General features: G+C 34.5%; 1 protein-coding gene across 2 annotated transcripts in view; it reads right to left on the reverse strand.

Moving 5' to 3' along the window:
• The window catches only part of LOC106668230 (ABC transporter G family member 20), a 151,896-nt gene that overhangs the window by 124,329 nt on the left and 7,681 nt on the right, over positions 1 to 19,886 (reverse strand). The window contains exon 2 of one of the 2 annotated variants that reach the window (XM_014396780.2): positions 9,172 to 9,451. The exons of the other annotated variant lie outside the window; for it this stretch is intronic. Coding sequence (XP_014252266.1) covers positions 9,172 to 9,215 — 44 coding nt within the window. The 5' untranslated portion in view covers positions 9,216 to 9,451. The remainder of the gene's footprint in view (positions 1 to 9,171; positions 9,452 to 19,886) is intronic. 2 annotated transcript variants of the gene reach the window in all.

A 19,886-nucleotide genomic window follows, 5' to 3' on the forward strand; every position in this document is an offset into this window, starting at 1 on the left:
GCTCGAGAATGAAATAAAGTATGTACCATGGGATGAATGAATTTGGTGAAATAGTAACGTGTGGTGTTTAGTGACCGTTAGCCAATGATTATTCGGAAATCGTGAGATGCGATCTGGTGTGACGTAGGTTTTAGAAAAATCATTTTCTTTATCGTGCCAACGTTTCGATCTTTATTGAGATCATCATCAGGGCCTGGGATTTATAAACATTGGTTAAATTTTGCAAATACATGTAGGAGGTGAGAAAAAAAATGAATTTATACGATGCTAGAAAATTTAGTCTAAAAAAATGAATTTATACAATGCTGGAAAATTTAAATTAAAAAAATGAATTTTTACAATGCAAGAAAAGTTAGATTTAAAAAATGAATTTATACAATGCTGGAAAATTTAGATTAAAAAAATTAATTTATACAATGGTAGAAAATTTTAGATTAAAAAAATTATGCAATGCTAGAAAATTTTAGATTAAAAAAATCAATTTATACAATGCTAGAAAATTTTAGATTAAAAAAAATGAATTTATACAACGCTAAAAAATTGTAGTTTAAAAAAAATTATGCAATGCTAGAAACTTTTAGATTAAAAAAATCAATTTATACAATGCTAAAAAAATTAGTTTAAAAAAAGGAATTTATACAATGCTAGAAACACTCTTAAACACTTTCAGTGAGTTCAAATACTTTGATTGAATCTAAAATTTTCTAGCATTGTATACATTTTTTTTTAATCTAACATTTTCTAGTGTTGTATAAATTCATTTTTTAATCCAAATTTTCTAGCATTGCATAAATTCATTTTTTTAAATTAAATTTTCTAGCATTGTATAAATTCATTTTTTTAATCTAAAATTTTCTAGCTTTGCATAATTTTTTTTATTCTAAAATTTTCTAGCATTTTATAAATTCATTTTTCTCACCTCCTACATGTATTTGTAAAATTTAAACAATGTTTATAAATCCCAGGTCCTTAAGATGATGTCAATAATGATCGAAACGTTGACACGATAAAGAAAATGTTTTTCTAAAACCTACGTCACACCAGACCGCATCTCACGATCTCCAAATAATCATGAAATAGTAACGTCAAAATTGACCTGTTTTGTTTTTAAAACCAATAAACGACATAATAATAAAACATTCTTGCTATAAAAGTTGGCTTCCAATTTATTTCATAGATTACATAAAGTGATTAACATGTATGTACTCATTGCACTAAATTTTTTATACGCATATAATCAAATATTCAAACCAAAAGTATAAAGTATTAAAGAACAACATATTCAAGTATAAAGCAATAAATAACATTAACATATTAGTCATCAGACATTAGCATATCATTTTTGAAGTAAATAGATAAGTCTTTATTATTTTACATATACATTTACATTTATAATTTTTATATGTGTACTTTACTACTTTCAATGGCCTAATCCGTATGAGGAGTTTCATTTGATTTAATACAGTGAGAAACAAAAATAAAATACCTTAAATAAAAATAAATATATAAAATACTGTAAATTTAAATCAAGGATACAGTAAATATAAAGGATATAAGTAAATAATAAATAATCTTTTTCAAAACATAGTTTACTCGTTTGATAATTTGTTGCTAAGTGCTTCAATAATTTTACAACAGGTAATTAGCAACTCCCAATATTTTCTATTCAGTAAACTCACCATATAATAAAATTTATCTATGTTATCTTTTTTAAACATTTTTAACCGGATATCGTTACATTTAGGGCAAACCAAGAGAAAATGATACGGATCATCTTTCTTGTGTTAAAAACTGGACAAATAAAATATTCATTGGGTTCACCGAACGGTGTATATCCCAACTGCAGCGCCTCAGCTCATTTAAAATAACAATCTTTGATTGCAAAGTGGCAAATTGCTATACAAATAATTATTGACTAAGTTATAATTTAATTCACTTCCTAACATGTACATCTCTGGACTTCTGACTTCATCCACATACCACTAATAAGAAATCGTTTCCAGTTGTTTATCCAATAAATGTACATTATCAATATTTAAGGCAGCTTCTAAATTAAGCTCGTGTAATTAGTGATTTCCCGAAACCAAAAGATATTTTTTCATCATCTCCATAGCAAGTAATTTTGGCAATCTAAAATTTAGGCATGCTGAACACTTTAAGAATATATTTATAGCGCAGGGTCATGCTGCATAGTAATGCTGGCTCTATTCCTTTTTCGACGTGAATAAATGCAGTGCGAGTCTAATCGAAACCACTTTTTTAATAAAATACTTAAATAATTTTTCAATTTCTTCGTACCACTCGCCACCCCAAATTTGCGCGGTATAGAGCGACCGGCTCGCATAATTAAACACTTTTAATTTTGTCCCATATGACACCAAATTGTTTTCAATTAGCTCATTCCATAATGGATTTAATGCAGATTTTGCTTTTTTAAGTTTTCTCTTGTGGCTTGGACGGCAAAGCAAAAAATGTTTTTCCTTAAGATTTTCAACAAAGGTCTCGGCGTAAGTGAAATACTTAAATCTTTATAATAGTTAACCATTAAATTCACTAATTTCGTGGTCCGCTTGACCAATTAATATATTACACTTAAATAAGGTTTTTTATCTCGACCAAAAAACCTTAATTAATTGTATCTAATATATTAATTGGTCAAGCGGACCACGAAATTAGTGTATTTAATGATTTAAAATTAAGTATTCTTCACTAAAGCTCTCCGTGGCCATTTCATTTGTCGTCGAGAATCCATTCCGATTACACGACATTTGAAAAAAATGGCAAAAAGGAGGGAAAATTCAAAAGGTGGGGTTGTGATGGGAGGTTAGTGTCCGAGTGGATCGAGGTCACGATAGCTCAAGTGGTAGAGCAACGGCGTATCAAGCCGAAGATCGTGGGTTCGAATCCCGCTCGTGCCATTGACTTTTTTATCTCAACCAAAAAACCTTAATTAATTGTAATAGTTAACTATACACTTCAATTGCTTCCTCGTAATAAAACGATTTTCTTTTTCTAACCACCTTCCCCGATTGCAAAATATAGTTTTTTTACTTTTGAAGATTAACTTTAAATCATTCGTTTCAAAGTTGGTGGTTCTAATGAGGCTAATGGAACCAGATCGTCAGCAGATGTTAGTATTTTACTCTTCTATTGCCTATTTGTATCCCACCGCCATACTTATACTCTTCAATGTCGTTTGTAAACTGGGAGAACAGTAAAGGGCTCAACACACAGCCCTTTTGCGTAAAATATGTATGACGCTGTTAAGTGCTAGTTAGTTCAATGTTGGCGGTATATTTAAACAGATTCCAGTTGTTAGTTGAATAATTAAGCATAATCATAACAGAGACCCAAAGTTTCATCAATTAGAAATTCTCGATGGGCAAGGTAGGTCAATAAGAAGATTGTTTAAGATAACAATTAATGGGTGGGTTTTTCGTGTGCGTGTATTCATTATCTTTTTGAGCTTATAGTCCTTTCGTAAATATTTACAATTGATGAAATAACGATTATAGAAAAGAATAACTATAGAACTGTTATAATAATTAGGGAAGCTGTTTGTATGGAGAAAAGCTTTTCCATTGATGGTGTAATATCATATTTTATTGTAAATTATTAATTTAGTAGACATAACTGAAATAATCTGTAGTTTTTTGAAGTAGACCTTTTTGTAGATTTTCGTTGACAATGCAATCTACGTGAATTTATAAATTATGGCGTGCTTATCGACCGTATGAAATGCACAGGAGAAATTTACGAAAAAGGCACACATATTTTCTTTTGCTTTAATATAATTTTGCATATGTTTACACGGTTATAATATATATGGTCTGTTTTTTCTGACGCTGCAATGAAATATTTTTAAAATGCTTTCGCTTTAACTAAGATAATTGATGTAGATTCAAAAAACATTTCTTTGAAACAGAGCTATTACCTGTAGAAAATAGGCTCATAAAAAATAACATAGAAAGCATTAATAACCTTTATTGGAAAGTTCTTTATTAAACAAACCGACTTATGTGAAACCTGTTTGAACGAATTGTACAAAATTCCCTCCCCGCGAAAACTACTCAACTTTTGCATATATTTCGAGATAGTCATAACATCAGGAAATCTTGATATGTACGTATAAATTCTCGAATATTCAATAGAACTTATGCCAGGAAACACCCTGAATACTGACGTTGCTACCTAATTTAAATATTCCCTTCGGTCTTCAAAGTGTAATAAATTACTCATTATTCAACATCCCGTTCATTATTTTGTGATCTGACATAAAATTTTAATTAATTAAGGTTTTTAGTGAAGATAAAAAAGTCAGTGTCAAGAGCGGGATTCGAACCTACGATCTTCGGCTAGATACGCCATCTCAACCCCACCTTTTGAATTTTCACTCGTTTTTGCCATTTTTCAAAAATTAAAATTAATTTTTTTATCTCAACTAAAAACCATAATTAATTGAAAGATATTAATTGGTCAAGCGGACGACGAAAACTAGTGAATTTAATAAAAATTCAATTTTACATGGATTTTATATTATCACGTACTAGTGAAAGATTTTTCTCAGGCAAAACTTCGTTCTACCACAACATTAATTTGTTGAAATTATTTCTTTTACATTATCCGAGACTATCTTTTTATGGTGTGGATGAAACTAAATGTTCAAGAATTATAGCGAATAGACTTACTAACAGATTTTGTTTCATTAGAACCATTATTTTAAATTTAACTTTACAACTTGTACACCCTTTAACTTAAAAGCTATCTACCATTGTCATAAACGTAAATTTATCGGTTTGGAGTCTCAAGGGTCAATATTGTATTACAGCAGACGTGTCGTTAAAACATTTCCTCCTGCTACACCCAGAAAGGCTAACAGATATTTTTTCATTGCATTATTAAATTAACCCTTTCGTGAAGGGTGAAGGTTGTTGTAAATATGTAAGGAGACATGCGACAGTTGCACACGATCATTAAACAACTCCTTGCGTGGGTCAGCACCTATTACCTCTGCTGAATTTTTTAAGGGTGATGAACCCCCAACGTGATCTATTTTCAACGCTTCCTGATTTTCTCATTAACATACTGTTTGATTTTGACAAACAGAACTGTCTCTAATTTCCTTTCAATTATTTACGTATTATTAAATGGCAATCTTGCAAGAATATGACTGCTCGAATGATAAAAAATCCAAAACCATACATGCAGGAATGTTCAAATAAGTTCTATTCAGAAACATTTAAGTAATTACCAAAAACTAAGTAAAACAATTGTGTAGAATATCAAAGTTTCGTTAACTATTTTTAACGTCAGCAGTACTTATAAACCTTGAAATGTTTGCTATTTGTTGAATTGGTCAAAATATTATTAAACAACAAGAATTATTTATTCATTTTCTTCTAGGGTATTTTTAAATTTTAATTGTGTGAGTAAGTAAATTCTCCCAAACAGGAAGAATATCGTTGCGAGAAGTCAGATCACTTACAACAGTTCGTTTATTATTATTATTATTATTATGTCACGAGCGGGATTCGAACCCACGACCTTTTGGTTCGAATTCCGCTCTTAACACCAGCTTTTCATTTCAACCAAAGCCGTACATAAAAATATTAATTAATTGAAAGAAGTAATTTGGTCAAACAGACCACTAAATATAAAGGATTATTATTAGTCTCAATTAAAATTCCATAGCTATACCGGAATTCGAACTCAGAATCGCTAGCGTGAAAAACACGAGTCGGACATACTAACCACTCAGCCACGCGGTCCTCAAACGTACAAATTTGCAAGACTAAATTTTAATATTCTTAATTTGTATGCGTATTTCGTTTCCGATATCAGTAAATATGAAGAAACAAGATTCTGTATGCTAGGAGGTACATATCTCCCGCCCTCAAAGCCGATTTACTTACGTAAAAACGTATTCTTTTAAAAACAATATAACGAGCTGTATATTGTAAAGAACAGTCAGATTTGCACGATAAGTAAAACATTTGATTGGTCACACAACGTTTCAATCTGTATACGACGGATGTATATTTCATAAAGTAGAAAACACAAAATTCTTTCTGCATATTGATGAGTAAACTACCTTAGTGAACTAAACTTGGGGTGATTGAATATATATTAAGAAACACCCTTCTGTTAACTCTTGCAATAATTGCCGAAACCGATAAATAATAAAACTGAGCAATTATAACTATTAGAATTGTCTTTATTAAAAGTTTTCTAATTTTACTCATTACTCATTTTATTTTTGTTTGTTAGTAGACACATTCTGACGCGTTCTATACATTTGTGGGGTCCTACATAGCAAAGCGTACTTTTATCGGAAAGTAGGGTAATTAATACTTCCATTCGCTGAACGGGTGTTCCTCAGGGTAGCTTTATAAGGCCTTACTTATATTTGGTATACTCTTCTGATTTTTCAATCCAAGATACACTTTGCTGTAATATTATAAGTAAAGGTACATGTCACAAGACGGCTAACGATACCAAACTGGAAAGATGGAATGTAGTGAATGGAGAGTAAAAATGCTGTGAAATGAAAGCCCGTTAATTTCACGCTTAACAAAAAGATAACCAACTAGACTAACATTTGAATGAACAGCTACAGGCAAATTACATAAAAATGCATTCTACAGCAAGAGACGCAGACACCCTCAAATCTACCTCCATCTCTTGACCATAGGTTCAAAAGGGCAACATTGAGTGACCATTAAATCCATCTTTACGTAAGGCGTTGGTTGAGAAAAAAAGGCAGTGTCACGTGCGGGATTCGAACCCACCTTCGGCTAAATAAGTCGCTGCTCTATCACTTGAGCTATCGTGACTTCGTTCAACTAGGACAATAACCTCCCATCCCAACCCCAACTTTCGAATTTTCCCTCCTTTTTGACATTTTCCAAATAATTGAAATAAGTAATTTGGTCAATAGAACACTAAATATAATGAATAAATAAGACGTTTCATCCATCCTTAAATAGTGCCTCCAATCAGCGGGTTCAAGGGAAAGATCTTTCATCAAATTGATGTGGGTATTACGGCTTCTGTTCAGGAGCCACTTCTTACACCATTTTCTCTTCGATTTTTTGCTTTTAATATGTAAATAAACAGAGGAGTAGCACAAGTGATGGTCATCCATTTTGAATTCACTGGTTGACGTTCGGAGCGACTGGCTGTGGAGCGGTCGTGAATGCCCCCTCAAATTTCAGGCACTCCAAATGGAGCTGTACGGCTTGGCGCGGTTCCATTTGGAGTGATCGTGAATAGCCACCTTTAGGGTTCGTGGTCCGACCGACCGAATAACTTTTTTCAATTAATTAATATTTACGTAAGGCATTGGTTGAGAGTGTCACGAGCGGGATTCGAACCCACGATATTCTGCTAAATACGCCGCTGCTCTACCACTTGAGCTACCGTGACTTCGATCCACTCCCGCTCGTGACACTGACTTTTTTATCTCAACCAATGCCTTAGGTAAAGATTAATTAATTGAAAAAAGTTATTCGGTCGGTCGAACCAAGAAATCTAATGGATTAAATCCATGTTGATACCATGTAAATAAATTATTGAAGTAGTGAGGAGCGTCAGGAATGAAGTGTTTTAGAAAAATAGATTTTTCATTTTTTGCCGATGTTTCGACCTATATTCGGGTCATCTTCAGAACATAAAGTGAGGCGCTATTCTTGGGGTGATATTTTTGTTTCGCGTGAATTGTGAAAATTATATTACAATATATATTATAATTTTATTATTATTAATTATAATTATATTACTTCATTCCTCACTGCTCCTCACTACTTCAACAAATTATTGAACAACCGGTCACTAAATAATATGTACATGGTTGTATATAATTCATGTGTAAAATAATTTAATTTTAAATTTTTGGAGACTGCCATTGTGTTAAAACATGATATATAATGCTTCTTATTTACTATCTATATAGTCTTATTTATTAGATTTATTAAGCAAACCAAGCAAAATGTCAAATAAAGTTATAGTTACACAATAAAATAAAAACATTCGAAAATTTGTCGTAAACGATGCTTTTATTGAATGGGAAAGCCAGAGGCAGTTTATACATTTTTTCATGAAATATTTCTTCTTTCTGACTAACTCAAAAATCTATTACATTATCGAACAAATTATAAAATGATTTAAAAATTGTTCAAAATCGTGAGCATCATCAAACCTTTTTTAATATAATTAGTGGCGATAATTCTTTTCCTTCATCTAATAAAATGGGCATTATTTATTTGGACATATTATTAGGTTTGAATGTTTCTGTAGTTTTCGATCAGTTTGCACCGCCTATCCTCGCTGGTTTGGTCTCCGTGCATTTCGCCATCTTCTGTGGTGGATCTGTGTGAATGTTTAAAATAAAACGACCGTACCTGGTAATAATAAACACTTCTTTTATGCGAAATTATGCCAATGTATAGTGTAAATGTCACTGGATCACGAGAAAAAGTATAGTTTCTTATTTGAAGAAACTATCGGCTTACCCTGGATAGTGGGATGCAATGCTCTTTAATTCTTTTAAATTCGCGGATTTCGTATGAAAACAAATTCCAAAAGCGTTATGGAAAAAATCGAAGAGTTCTATTTTCAAGTTTTTAAGCTGTAGCGGCAGTGCGGATATTTATTTACTGTACAATTTAACTAACAATGACTTAAAATTAAATTTCTCTCATTTGACTAACACGAAATGCTTCATTTTTTTATGGGCATTGCGAGAAACTCTACTTTATCGCGTGCACATTCTCAACGATTCCTAATAAATGACACAGTATGTTTGAAACACAATCCATGGAGATCTTAACATGAAGTTGCAAAGGCTAATTAAAAATTCACAAAAGAGTGATAGTTCACGCAAAAACCTTTTTTTATTTCAAAAAGACATTTCACATACTCGCACTTCTTGTGTAAACAAACGAAACATTCGGATTTATGTTTATTGCACTAATTAAAAAATCTGTAGACTGATGTCAGACAATCTTGGTCATAGTTTATTTCAAAACAAATATAGAATGTTAATTCTTAAAAATAAGATATTCTCATTTTTTTCAAATCAGCTGTTTCTGTTAAAACCAAAACAAAACAAATCTAAAATCATATGAAAAAGTTTCTTAACAACTATATCATAGAGAAAATGCGGTGACTCACCTAGAAGAAGACCTATTTTTACTAGTGCTCGGGTATGTTTCCATGTTTTGAGAAAAGTCGGCTTTCTAATTTTGACTGAGTATTTTGTATATAACTACTTTCTATTCTATTCTATTTCTTTTCTAAATGTGGAACTTGTGTACGATTGTGTATTGGTGTTGTTATGGTTTTCCCTATCACCTTAGCAATAGAATTTTTATTCGATAGCATTTTGAAAAATATTCCTCAGTTGAGCCTTCGTCCTCCGACGACGAGAGATACGACAAACAGGCAGACTTACCTGAAATAAACAATAAAGATTATTAATTATAATAAAATAATCTATTTCATTAAAAAGTGCATGGTAAGCATAAAAAATATAACAGCACTGGAACAAAATTTAAAGTTACCGATAACTTTTTAATTCAAAGAAAACTGCATTTGTAAAAAATATATTTATTCATTATACATAGCCATCATGGTGTGCTCTCCGTTTGCCTATGGACTAGTTCAACAAATATTTGGTATATGATGTTATATACATGTATATTATACAGGGTGGTCAGCTTGTGTTTAAAAAGTTTTCAGTGACAGTTCGCCTAAGGTGGAGTAGCATGCCGTAAACCTCATTGTTTTATCTCAATCCGTTCAAAAGTTACTATTTTTTAGTGTTTATTTAAGAAAAACACGTTTTACAAGTACATGTAGGATGTGAAAAAAATGAATTTACAAAATTAAAAAATTTTAGATTAAAAAAAATAATATATAAATAAAATGAATTTATATAATCCTAAAATAAAATTTTGTAGCATTTTTCACATCCTACATGTATTTGTAAAATTTAAACAATGTTTATAAATCCCAGGCCCTGAAGATGATCTCAATAAAGATCGAAACGTAGACACGGTAAAGAAAATGTTCTTCTAAAACCTACGTCACACCAGACCGCATCTTACGATCTCCGAATAATCATTGACTAACGGTCACTAAACACCACACATTTCTAACGTAATTTTTGAACCTTTAATTTAGCACCGATAACATAACTTTTAAACGGATTGAGATTTAAAAAAATGAGGTTTACGGCATTCTACTCCACTTTAGATGTAATATCAAAGAACAATTTTTTTAACGAACTGAGTACCCTGTATAGCAATATATAAACTACATATATAGAGAAAGTGTATGATGTCAAGAAAAATTATGTTTGTTTTTTTGATGTCATCTGTTTTAGCTTGTCAAATAAAAGTCAGAGCATCGAATGGAACAGGTTAAAGTCGTTGAACTATGAGCTCCCTTCCCCAAATCAGTACTTCTAATATATTGACATGCGGGCTATGATGAATTACTCTATTATACCAGAAACCAAGCTTTATTCATCTTCAACCACCTCAAAAATAGACTAGAACTTTCATACGTTGGGGTGCCTATTGACAATTTTAATTGGATACGAATAAACTCACCAAATGGGAACCTTTTGAATTAACCGTAAACCTTTTTGACCCAAATATGACAAACCATAAGATTAGCTTAATATATAATATACGTGAAAGTAAGCTCAGTGTCCTTTCACAATTTCTAAACAATTTACAAGCAACTGAGTAATTGCGTGTATATGATGATCAGTTTATGATGTCCAAAATTGATTGTACATTGACAAGAGGTAATTTTGTGGTCTATCCCAGTGGTTCCCGAAGTGTCCCTAGGGACCCCAGGGGGCCCCGGTATCATTCAGGGGATCCGTGGAAAATTAAAATTGATTTGGGGTTCTCTGAACAACGTCAGGGGGTCCGCGGGTAATAATATAAAATAATATAATATAAAATAGAAGTACGTTGGTTATCTAAAAGTGCATGTTTAAATCGATTTTATGCCCTCTTTGATTCAGTGTTGGATTTCCCGGAAGGCACAGACAATGATTTGCGACACAATTTAATTAACTCAAAATATGACATAGCCTATATGACAGATTTATTTGCCAAATTTGACGAAACTAATTTGAAACTACAAGGTAACCAATTAAATTCAATCAAAACTAAAACCTATCTACGTTTGTTGCAAAACTTTTTCTGTACAAACAAAACTTGGGAAGAGGGAGAATGTACTCAGTTTCCAAATCTTTCGAAATTGCAAATTAGACATGAAGATTTGCTCGCTTACTGTCAACATTTGACAGTACCAAATCTTACCTGAACCAAAGATTTGAAGACATTCTTCATTTGGATATTCCCGAACCCTTTTGCGCGTGGACAAACTCAGATCCCAAACAAAGATGAATCCATACTAATACAGGAGCAGTTTATTGAAATATCCACAAATGAGGAATTTAAACCAATGTTAGAACAAGGATACGACAAATTCTGGTTACAAAAACAGATCTCAATCTTATATCCTGCATTATGGGTACGGAAGTTGTTGACTGCTTTCCCGTCTTCCTATTTGGTAGAACGTGGATTCAGTGAACCTCATCCAAAAAAATCCGACTAGAAATTAATGCTCCTGGGGATTTGCGGTACATATATACTCTAATAATAAGCATGTATACACTCATAACATCTCATCTTCACCCAAGTCATTACGTTTTTATATTTTATTTTAAACAAAAGTAATTAATAGTATAAGTTATATATATTTATAATTTCAATAAATACTTCTTCAACAAACATTTTTTTTTTTAATTTGTAATTTTTATACTATACATTTATGTGGCTTTTTCACTTGGGGGTCCGTGGGCAATTTTTGACTTTAAAAACGGGTCCTTGGTTAAAAAAGTTTGGGAACCACTGGTCTATCCGATCCAAGGAGGACGCATTTCTTTCCTTCCAACAATCGTTTTGCCGTTACCTCTACAACCAATGGCATTTAATGAACGGTTTAGTACATTTTGTAATAAAAGTGCGTTCATTCCAATGTAGAATTATTGATAAAAAATTTAAGTTACTTGACAACTAATGACAGAAATAGATAGATAGATAAATAGATAGATAGAGATAGATAGATAGATAGATAGAGAGAGAGAGAGAGAGAGAGAGAGAGAGAGAGAGAGAGAGAGAGAGAGAGAGATTTGGACAATTGCATTATATATATATGTAATGCAGGGTGGGCGACCAAGATCCGAGGGGTTAAATGCCTGGGTAGACTCGTACCCCATCCCTAAAAGGTCCTGGACTTGGTCGGCTCACGTGTCCTGCATAAACCTCTTGGACCTGTTCACAAACCCCAAGAGTTTGGACCATTTAATCTCGGGGATTGATTTGGTGATGTCCTCTCCTTCAAAAGTTTCAAATCTAGACCTAGCATACATATCACACTGTGAGGTAGTGCCTTGCCGTTTCTTCTTTTATTTCGCAGAAGCGGCAAAAGGGATCTGGTAGAATACCCATTACGGAGAGGTGACTTCTCAGTGGTCAGTGGCCCGTCAGTATACCTTTCAGCCTCCTAATTTCCTTCCTTGAGTTAGAGAATGGCCATTTCGATTCAGCTGGTTTGATTTCTTTAACAAACTCTTTCGATTGCCTGAGTCCGGGGAATAGATCAATTCCTTAAGGAATTGTTTCATACCCCAGTTTTTAATACTCTCTTTCGCTGTGCTCATAGAGGAAGGTAATACCGGTTGTGGGCCGACGCAGTAGTAGAGCCTTCTTTGGCCAGGCTATCCGCCTCTTCATTGCCATACTGTCCTTTATGTGCTGGTATCCAAATAAGGGTTACCTTGTTCTCAAACCTGGAAGAGATTCTATTGATAAGATCTACAGTTTCCTCCACCAGTCTAGATGTTGACAAATCTTTTTGTAATGACCTAAGACTAGCCTGACTGTCAGAAAAAATTCTAATATCTTTATCTTGATTTTATTTTCCATAAGTGTTCTACAACACACATTAATGGCCCAGATTTCCGCCTGAAAAACGGTGGTGTTATTGCCAAGAGGGTTGGAGATGCTAATACTTAATTTAGGTAGATAGATTCCAGCACCACTCCCTTTACCTTTGACAAGTGAATTATATAGCAGTCTATATTACGATGGTCATCATCCACCCTATAATTATATTCACAAGGAGTGACTTGAAAGTACTTTTTTCCCAAAGGGGTTTTAACCTTTTTATCGCTAACGCTTAATAATTGGCCGTTAACCTTACTCAGTAGTTGTAGGATTTTCGAGTGACCTATGTTATTGCGCTTATGATTCCAGCTGCCTTCACTAATTAAGCCGGATATTGTCTTTATTTAGTTTAAATTGCATAAACAAATAACAGGTCATGCATCAGTCATATATAAAGTGCATAAGGCATTCAAAGCTCGAAGGTTCAATGAACAGTATATTTATTTTCTGGAGGTAACACGCTTTTACTTCATAATTATTGTAAAGAGGTGTTTCCTTTACAGTACCGAACTACATACTCAGAAATGTAACAAAACATGTTTACATGGACGGTCGAAGAGCCAGAATTCATGACAAGGAAGTAACAATTCTGCGGTTGGATGGAGCCAGCCCAAACAAAGTTTATAGCTTATTTCTCCAAAATATCCCCTTTTAGCTGACTTCCTGTCCGGTTTCTCGATTCGCCGAAGAGAGCGAGAGTGAAATGGTAGGACGACAGGCCGTTTTATATGTGATATGGAGGTGGGAGTTGTGCAAGCGATCACATCAGTGAAAGTTTTCACTTTCCTTATATACATCTGGCGCATTCCTGCCCGGCGGCCGTTCCCCGGAGATTCTAAGCCACCCTAAGCTTCCGAACATTCACTCTCGCTTAATTTAACGCCCACAGATTCCGTTTTTATAGGCTTACATAAAATTTAATCCGAAAACTGGCTAATTGCTCACGGCATAGCTGCAGATCAAAACATTTTTTTGAATTCTTTCAAAAATACGGCCGCTTCATGCTCAGCACATTTTGTCTTGATAAAATAAACAGAACTGAAAATGAAACTTAAAATCTCGATCCCGTTATATACATTCAACCCTCACAAATTAATTATTGGTAATAATTATCTTGTTAATGATCTAACATAATCATGAGTGTGTGGCATGCGCGAAGGCATTCCACTATAAATTCCACTTTCCATTATAAATTCAGTAAACAATAAATCTGTAACAATAAAAATCATGCTTTCCCGTTTTCACCTACCTAATCAAAGTAAATAAAGAGGCATCAAACCTATCGTACATTATCCTGGTTGAATATAAAGTTTTGTGAGTAGAAGTGTTTCACTTCTGCTGGTCACCGACCACTTCAATTGGCGAACTAGCTTCTGTGGATATGACCACCAGATTGAGAATCAATTGCTTTTCAGACATGAGTTATTGACATCACTACAATTAATGCAGATAAATAAATCAAACGCATGGCTCTGAAGCACATTGTCAAACTCCCAAAACTTCTAAATGGTACCAACACCGACAAGGTCACAGTTCAATCCGTTGAACATGGAACGCCCTATTATTGGGGCAGATATAATCACTCAGTCGTCTTGTCTTTAACGCTTCAGGATCTTACGTCAAGGGAATCATACTGGCCAACTTAGCATTGATTTCGGTTTTTCAGCAAAACTCTAGATTCGGAGGACTCAAGGATTTCCCACAGCTCACCAAGCCAGAAACAGATCACCCAACACGAGGTGGAACACGTCACACTACCGGACATCCCACCTCTGCTAGAGTACAACACCCAGGTATACACCAACGGGCCAATTAGGAATTCCAAGCATTCTTGACAAGGGAATTCGCAGTTCACGCTCAGCATCCAAACCAAATGGTGCAATCTGCGCAGTGAAACGCTCCGATCATTCTAGATAGGTAACGTTCTCTCACATAACCGATACCATATAGATTCGTAAACATGGACGACTTACTTGTGGCTTCTAATCTGCGCAGTGAAACGCTCCGATCATTCTAGATAGGTAACGTTCTCTCACATAACCGATACCATATAGATTCGTAAACATGGACGACTTACTTATGGCTTCTCAACCGAAAAACAGCACAAACACTTGAAGGTTGGCCCAAGGGATAGCACAACTTGTAGCCAAAATGCAATTAATGATGGGTGCTCTATCGGCATATATAAATTCTGACAATGTAGAATATAGAAGTCGTCTAAATTTTTTTACGCCTTTCTACTTGCCCAGTAGTTCTCTGTCGTATACTCCTGGCGAGGACTTAGTGCGAACCTGTTGCTCGGGGGTACCGTTCGCGGTTTCCTTCCGAGGGCAGTGTTCCTCTTAAGGGGTGGTTAGACATTCCACTTTAAACAAAACCCATTTTAAGCGCTCAGAGTAAATACGGTAAAGTTATCTGTCGTACGTGGAGTATTTATTTTGTCCAGTTAAGAATCACTCGGAGAACCAAGTTGACCGATTCGGTCAAGTACGTATGGAATATGATTCAGTTCATGAACGAAAGAAACGTGTGAACCTCAAACAGTACAACTGTCAGAGCTTACAGCAGAAGGATTTCCTAGCATTTCATTCTAACCTATTCCAAAGGATACCTAGGTAAATAGCGCTGTCGAACTAGCGGGTACCATCCAGAGGCCAACGGAAAAAAAATCGAACGTTGGCATTGCATATCAAGAGCCACCCTGACAGCAGATATTCACAACACCACACGAGCAGACCTTCTACAATAACAACAACAGTACTTAAACGGCTTATGTTTAACACCGAACGTCGAAAAATGTATTTTACCAAAGGAATTTGTGTTTGGGCAACTTCAACTACCTACTAACTACGTAGCGCCAACAGACAAACCTCTGCGTCAGCTGCACGAATACATTATCTACAGCAATTTGATCAAACCAGAGACATCAGACACTTTTCGTTTCAATGTACTCCAGGATCGCATACGCCTTTAAGAGGGTACAAGAATTTTGTACATGATTGACACCACCATACGAAAGACCTTATAAAGTCATAAGGTGCAAGGACAAAAAACTCAACAAACAACTCCCAGACTGCTAAGTAGAAGTGATTATCAAACACTTAAAACTACCAACTACTACCACCTGACTATACTTTTTGTAAACGTACTAATATAGCCTGTCCGTAACACTAATTGTAACTTATACTAACTCTACCTAATCTAATATAGCTTTAACCAAGCTAAAACCCTAACCTAATCTTGCCTAACTCAACCCATGGGCACCCCCAATAGTATAAAATCAATGGGTTGCAAAAGAAATAAAATTATTGTGAATCCAAGTTAAGTAATCACTCGAAGAAGACTTTTTAAAAAGAGAAGAAACTTTATTGTCAAAACTGTACAACGTTTAATTTTAAGCCGACAGAGTGATGGGCAGAAGGGTATCGTAAGAGTAAGGCAAGGATATTTGGGGATTAGGGTTTTTATATTAGTTTAAAGAAATGCTGATTAAGATGATGGGCGGCCGTCTGGACCCGCCAGACTGCTGACGTGTTGGTCTGAGGGGCGTTTGGTTATTCCATAACTTCCATCCCAAAAATATTGAGCCTGATATGGAGAAGCGACCCGCACTGGACCGCTCAGCCAATAGATGTACCTCAAAGTTCCAAGAACTTAGTTTGGTAAAGGAATGGAGTTGCAGACTTAGTTAACATGGCGTGATCGTCCAGGACGAGCAAAGCAGGAAGGACCCAGAGTGTAGTTGGCCCGTTGTCTGATATTTTACCGTTCCGACCTTCCAAGGGCCATCATCAACTGTCCTCTTCGTATGTAGGATATTTTCTGTTGAAATGGCCCACCAATGCTGCCATTTTCTTTAAATTGTATTTTTTGCTCGAATTTTAGTGTTAGAGGGTCATATTGCAGTTTCCGGCAACACAAAACACAGGTTCAAATCATCATGACAACGCTAAAGGACCGTCCAACGAGCCACAAAATCTCGTTAACTCTCACGGAGCGGGAACAACTGTTGAACGTGACGTCCATTTTCAGTAAACACCCCCGTGCAGTCGGCTGAAGGTAACTCCGACCTGAAATTGAAAATGGCGAAATGCCGAAAAACTCAGACCAACCCAGCGGAGGCAGACAGACCAGAATGATCGGACCAAATTACAGGTTCATCACTCCGCAGACCACATGGAGAAATCGCACAATGTAATGGATTTGTTTACCACAGGAAACTTCTATTTCAGAACTATTTTTTTTAGAATTTGATTTCTGTCTTGAACATTAAACGATGCCTGGGAAGTAGATGAAATATAATATTTCATTAAGAAATAATTCAAAAATATGTGATTTTCTGAAAACGTAATTGTTCTTTCTCTAAAGATAGACTTTTCGTGCTTATACTTAGCCTTGAGTTTCCTAGGTGCTAACTCTCTCGACTCACATGAGTCGTCATTTTTCTTATTTTACAATCAATTTATGTAAGATACTGTAATTTTAATTCGTAAACACATGTTAAAAGGTTATTTGCATGTAAATTTATTCAAGATGTCTCAAATCTATTTGACTGTCAATGGGAAAGTAATTTACAAACGGAGACACCATGGGAAAACGACGATCAAGGTTTAACTAATTCAATCCGGGATGTTTGCCTTCCTCCGAGAGAATCCACTCCTCCTTATTGAATAGACAATGTCTTCATTTTTGTCCAAAAGTTATGAACACGCGACGTTATTTATCCGTTTTTATTGTTTGAGTTGGCCTTGCGTGATCTAGTGTTATGTAAGAAATATGTAGTTTTAGACGAGTATTTAATAATATACAGAGCTTGCTGAGAATCATAAAAATCTTGGAGAAATGAAGTAGAAATATTATAAAATTCAAATATGTTATACATAAATTACACAAGGATTAAAGATAGCTAATACTTCATTTATTTATTATACTTAAAATGCTAATAACTTTTTTTTTTACTTGTCCGGTGCTCAGTAGAAAATGGGTAATGAAAACTGAGCGGACAACTTTTCGAAAACCTTGAGTGACCAGTTACAAAATACAGTGGCGCAATAGTTAAAAATTCCCAAGCTTGAACTTGCAATAGCAATTATTCTTATGATCACTGTTCATTAAATCGTTGATTTTGCTGCCTTTTTTCGAGGCAATCAACAAACTTCAGAATCCATTAGATTTCGTGGTCCGATTGACCAAGTAACATTTTTCGATTAATTAATCTTTATGCAAGGTATTGGTCGAGATAAAAAAGTCAGTGTCACGAGCGGGATTCGAACCCACTTTGAAAAATGGCAAAAAGGAGGGAAAATTCAAAAAGTTGGGTTGAGATGGGAAGTTGGCGTCCGAGTGGATCGAAGTCACGAAAGCTCAAGTGGTAGAGCCGAAGGTCGTAGGTTCGAATCCCGCTCGTGACAACCAAAACCTTACTTAAAGATTAATTAATTGGAAAAAACTTCAGAATATAAATTCAAAACAACTTTCTTTTTTGTCTTCCTTTTTTTGTTATTATGAACAAAATCAATTCGAAACATACTATTTAAACCATTCAATACAAACAAAGAACAATGCTGTGTGAAACGTTTTAAAAATTTAAGTCTCGCGGAATGTCTGTTATATTAATAATTACAACGTGCTGTCCCTGATTCGACCGATTTCAAGTAGATGTAAATAATAAATATATGTACATCAAAAATCGAAAATATTGGAGTAGATATGAAAAATAAATTTGCCAAAATAATTAAAACACTACCAAGGACATATGCATCCTTTGCAAGCCTACATAGGTCTGATTAGATCTGAGAATGAAACAAAGTAGATACTTTACTTGAGCAACAATTTTAATATTTGAAAGTAGAATTTTAAAATTAATTATACAAAAAATTGTATTATGGCTCAAAAACGAAAAATGACAGGGGGATATTATCATGTTGTCACATGATGGAATTAATGTGTCTTACAAAACGGGAATATTACGGGTCCTTGGTCGCGAGCAGTACGTTTCACGTTCTTTCAAGAAGTCAACGGACTGTGGAAATCCTTGGCTGAAGACCGCGGGCCTTGCTTGTATCCCGGGTCTACGCCGGTTGCGTACGGTCCCGTTGCGCACTGCTGCCCGACTGACTATTCGGTGAAAGGTCAAAAAAGTTAATTTTTTAACGTGTGATCATATAAAAGTTAAAAAGTTACCTACTTTAGACAAAATCGTCGCCCTTCACGCTCGAAGCCTGGATCAAGTGCACATATTTTATTTATATCTCAGACATCTATTTGGCCAAGCTTACTTAAAATAGAAACCGTTATATGCTTGATCTCAAAAAAAGTTTCTCCACTCTCCATGTAAAATTTGTGACAAAAACAGTCTTTATGTCCTTGTATCCTTTAAGCAAGTCTGAAGAAATGAAATCGTAATGATGTTAGAACAGAATTTTTTATGTCAACCAAAAACCTTACATAAAAAAGAATAATTATTTGAAAGAAGTAACTTGGTCAATTGACCACTAAAACATGAATGGATTAATATTTAATAAATAAATGCAGTATCACTTCACTAATAGCTTCCTGTGGCCACTTCCTAAGTCGCTGAGAATCGAATCCTGATTTCACGACATTCGAAAATGGCAAAAAGAGCAAAAATTCAAACGGTTGTAGGTTGGGATGGAGAGTTGGTGTCCGAGAGGATCGAAGTAACGATAGCTCAAGCGGTAGAGCAGCGGCATATTGCCGAAGGTCGTGGGTTCGAATACCGCTCATGTCACTGACTTTTTTCTCAACCAAAAACCTAACATAAAAAAGAATAATTAATCGAAAGAAGAAACTCGCGTAAATTGACCACTAAAGTATAAATAGATTAGAACAGAA

The sequence above is a fragment of the Cimex lectularius genome, unplaced genomic scaffold, assembly GCF_000648675.2.
Source record: "Cimex lectularius strain Harlan isolate CLEC.00 unplaced genomic scaffold, Clec_2.1 scaffold2, whole genome shotgun sequence".
In the NCBI taxonomy this organism is placed as follows: domain Eukaryota; kingdom Metazoa; phylum Arthropoda; class Insecta; order Hemiptera; family Cimicidae; genus Cimex; species Cimex lectularius.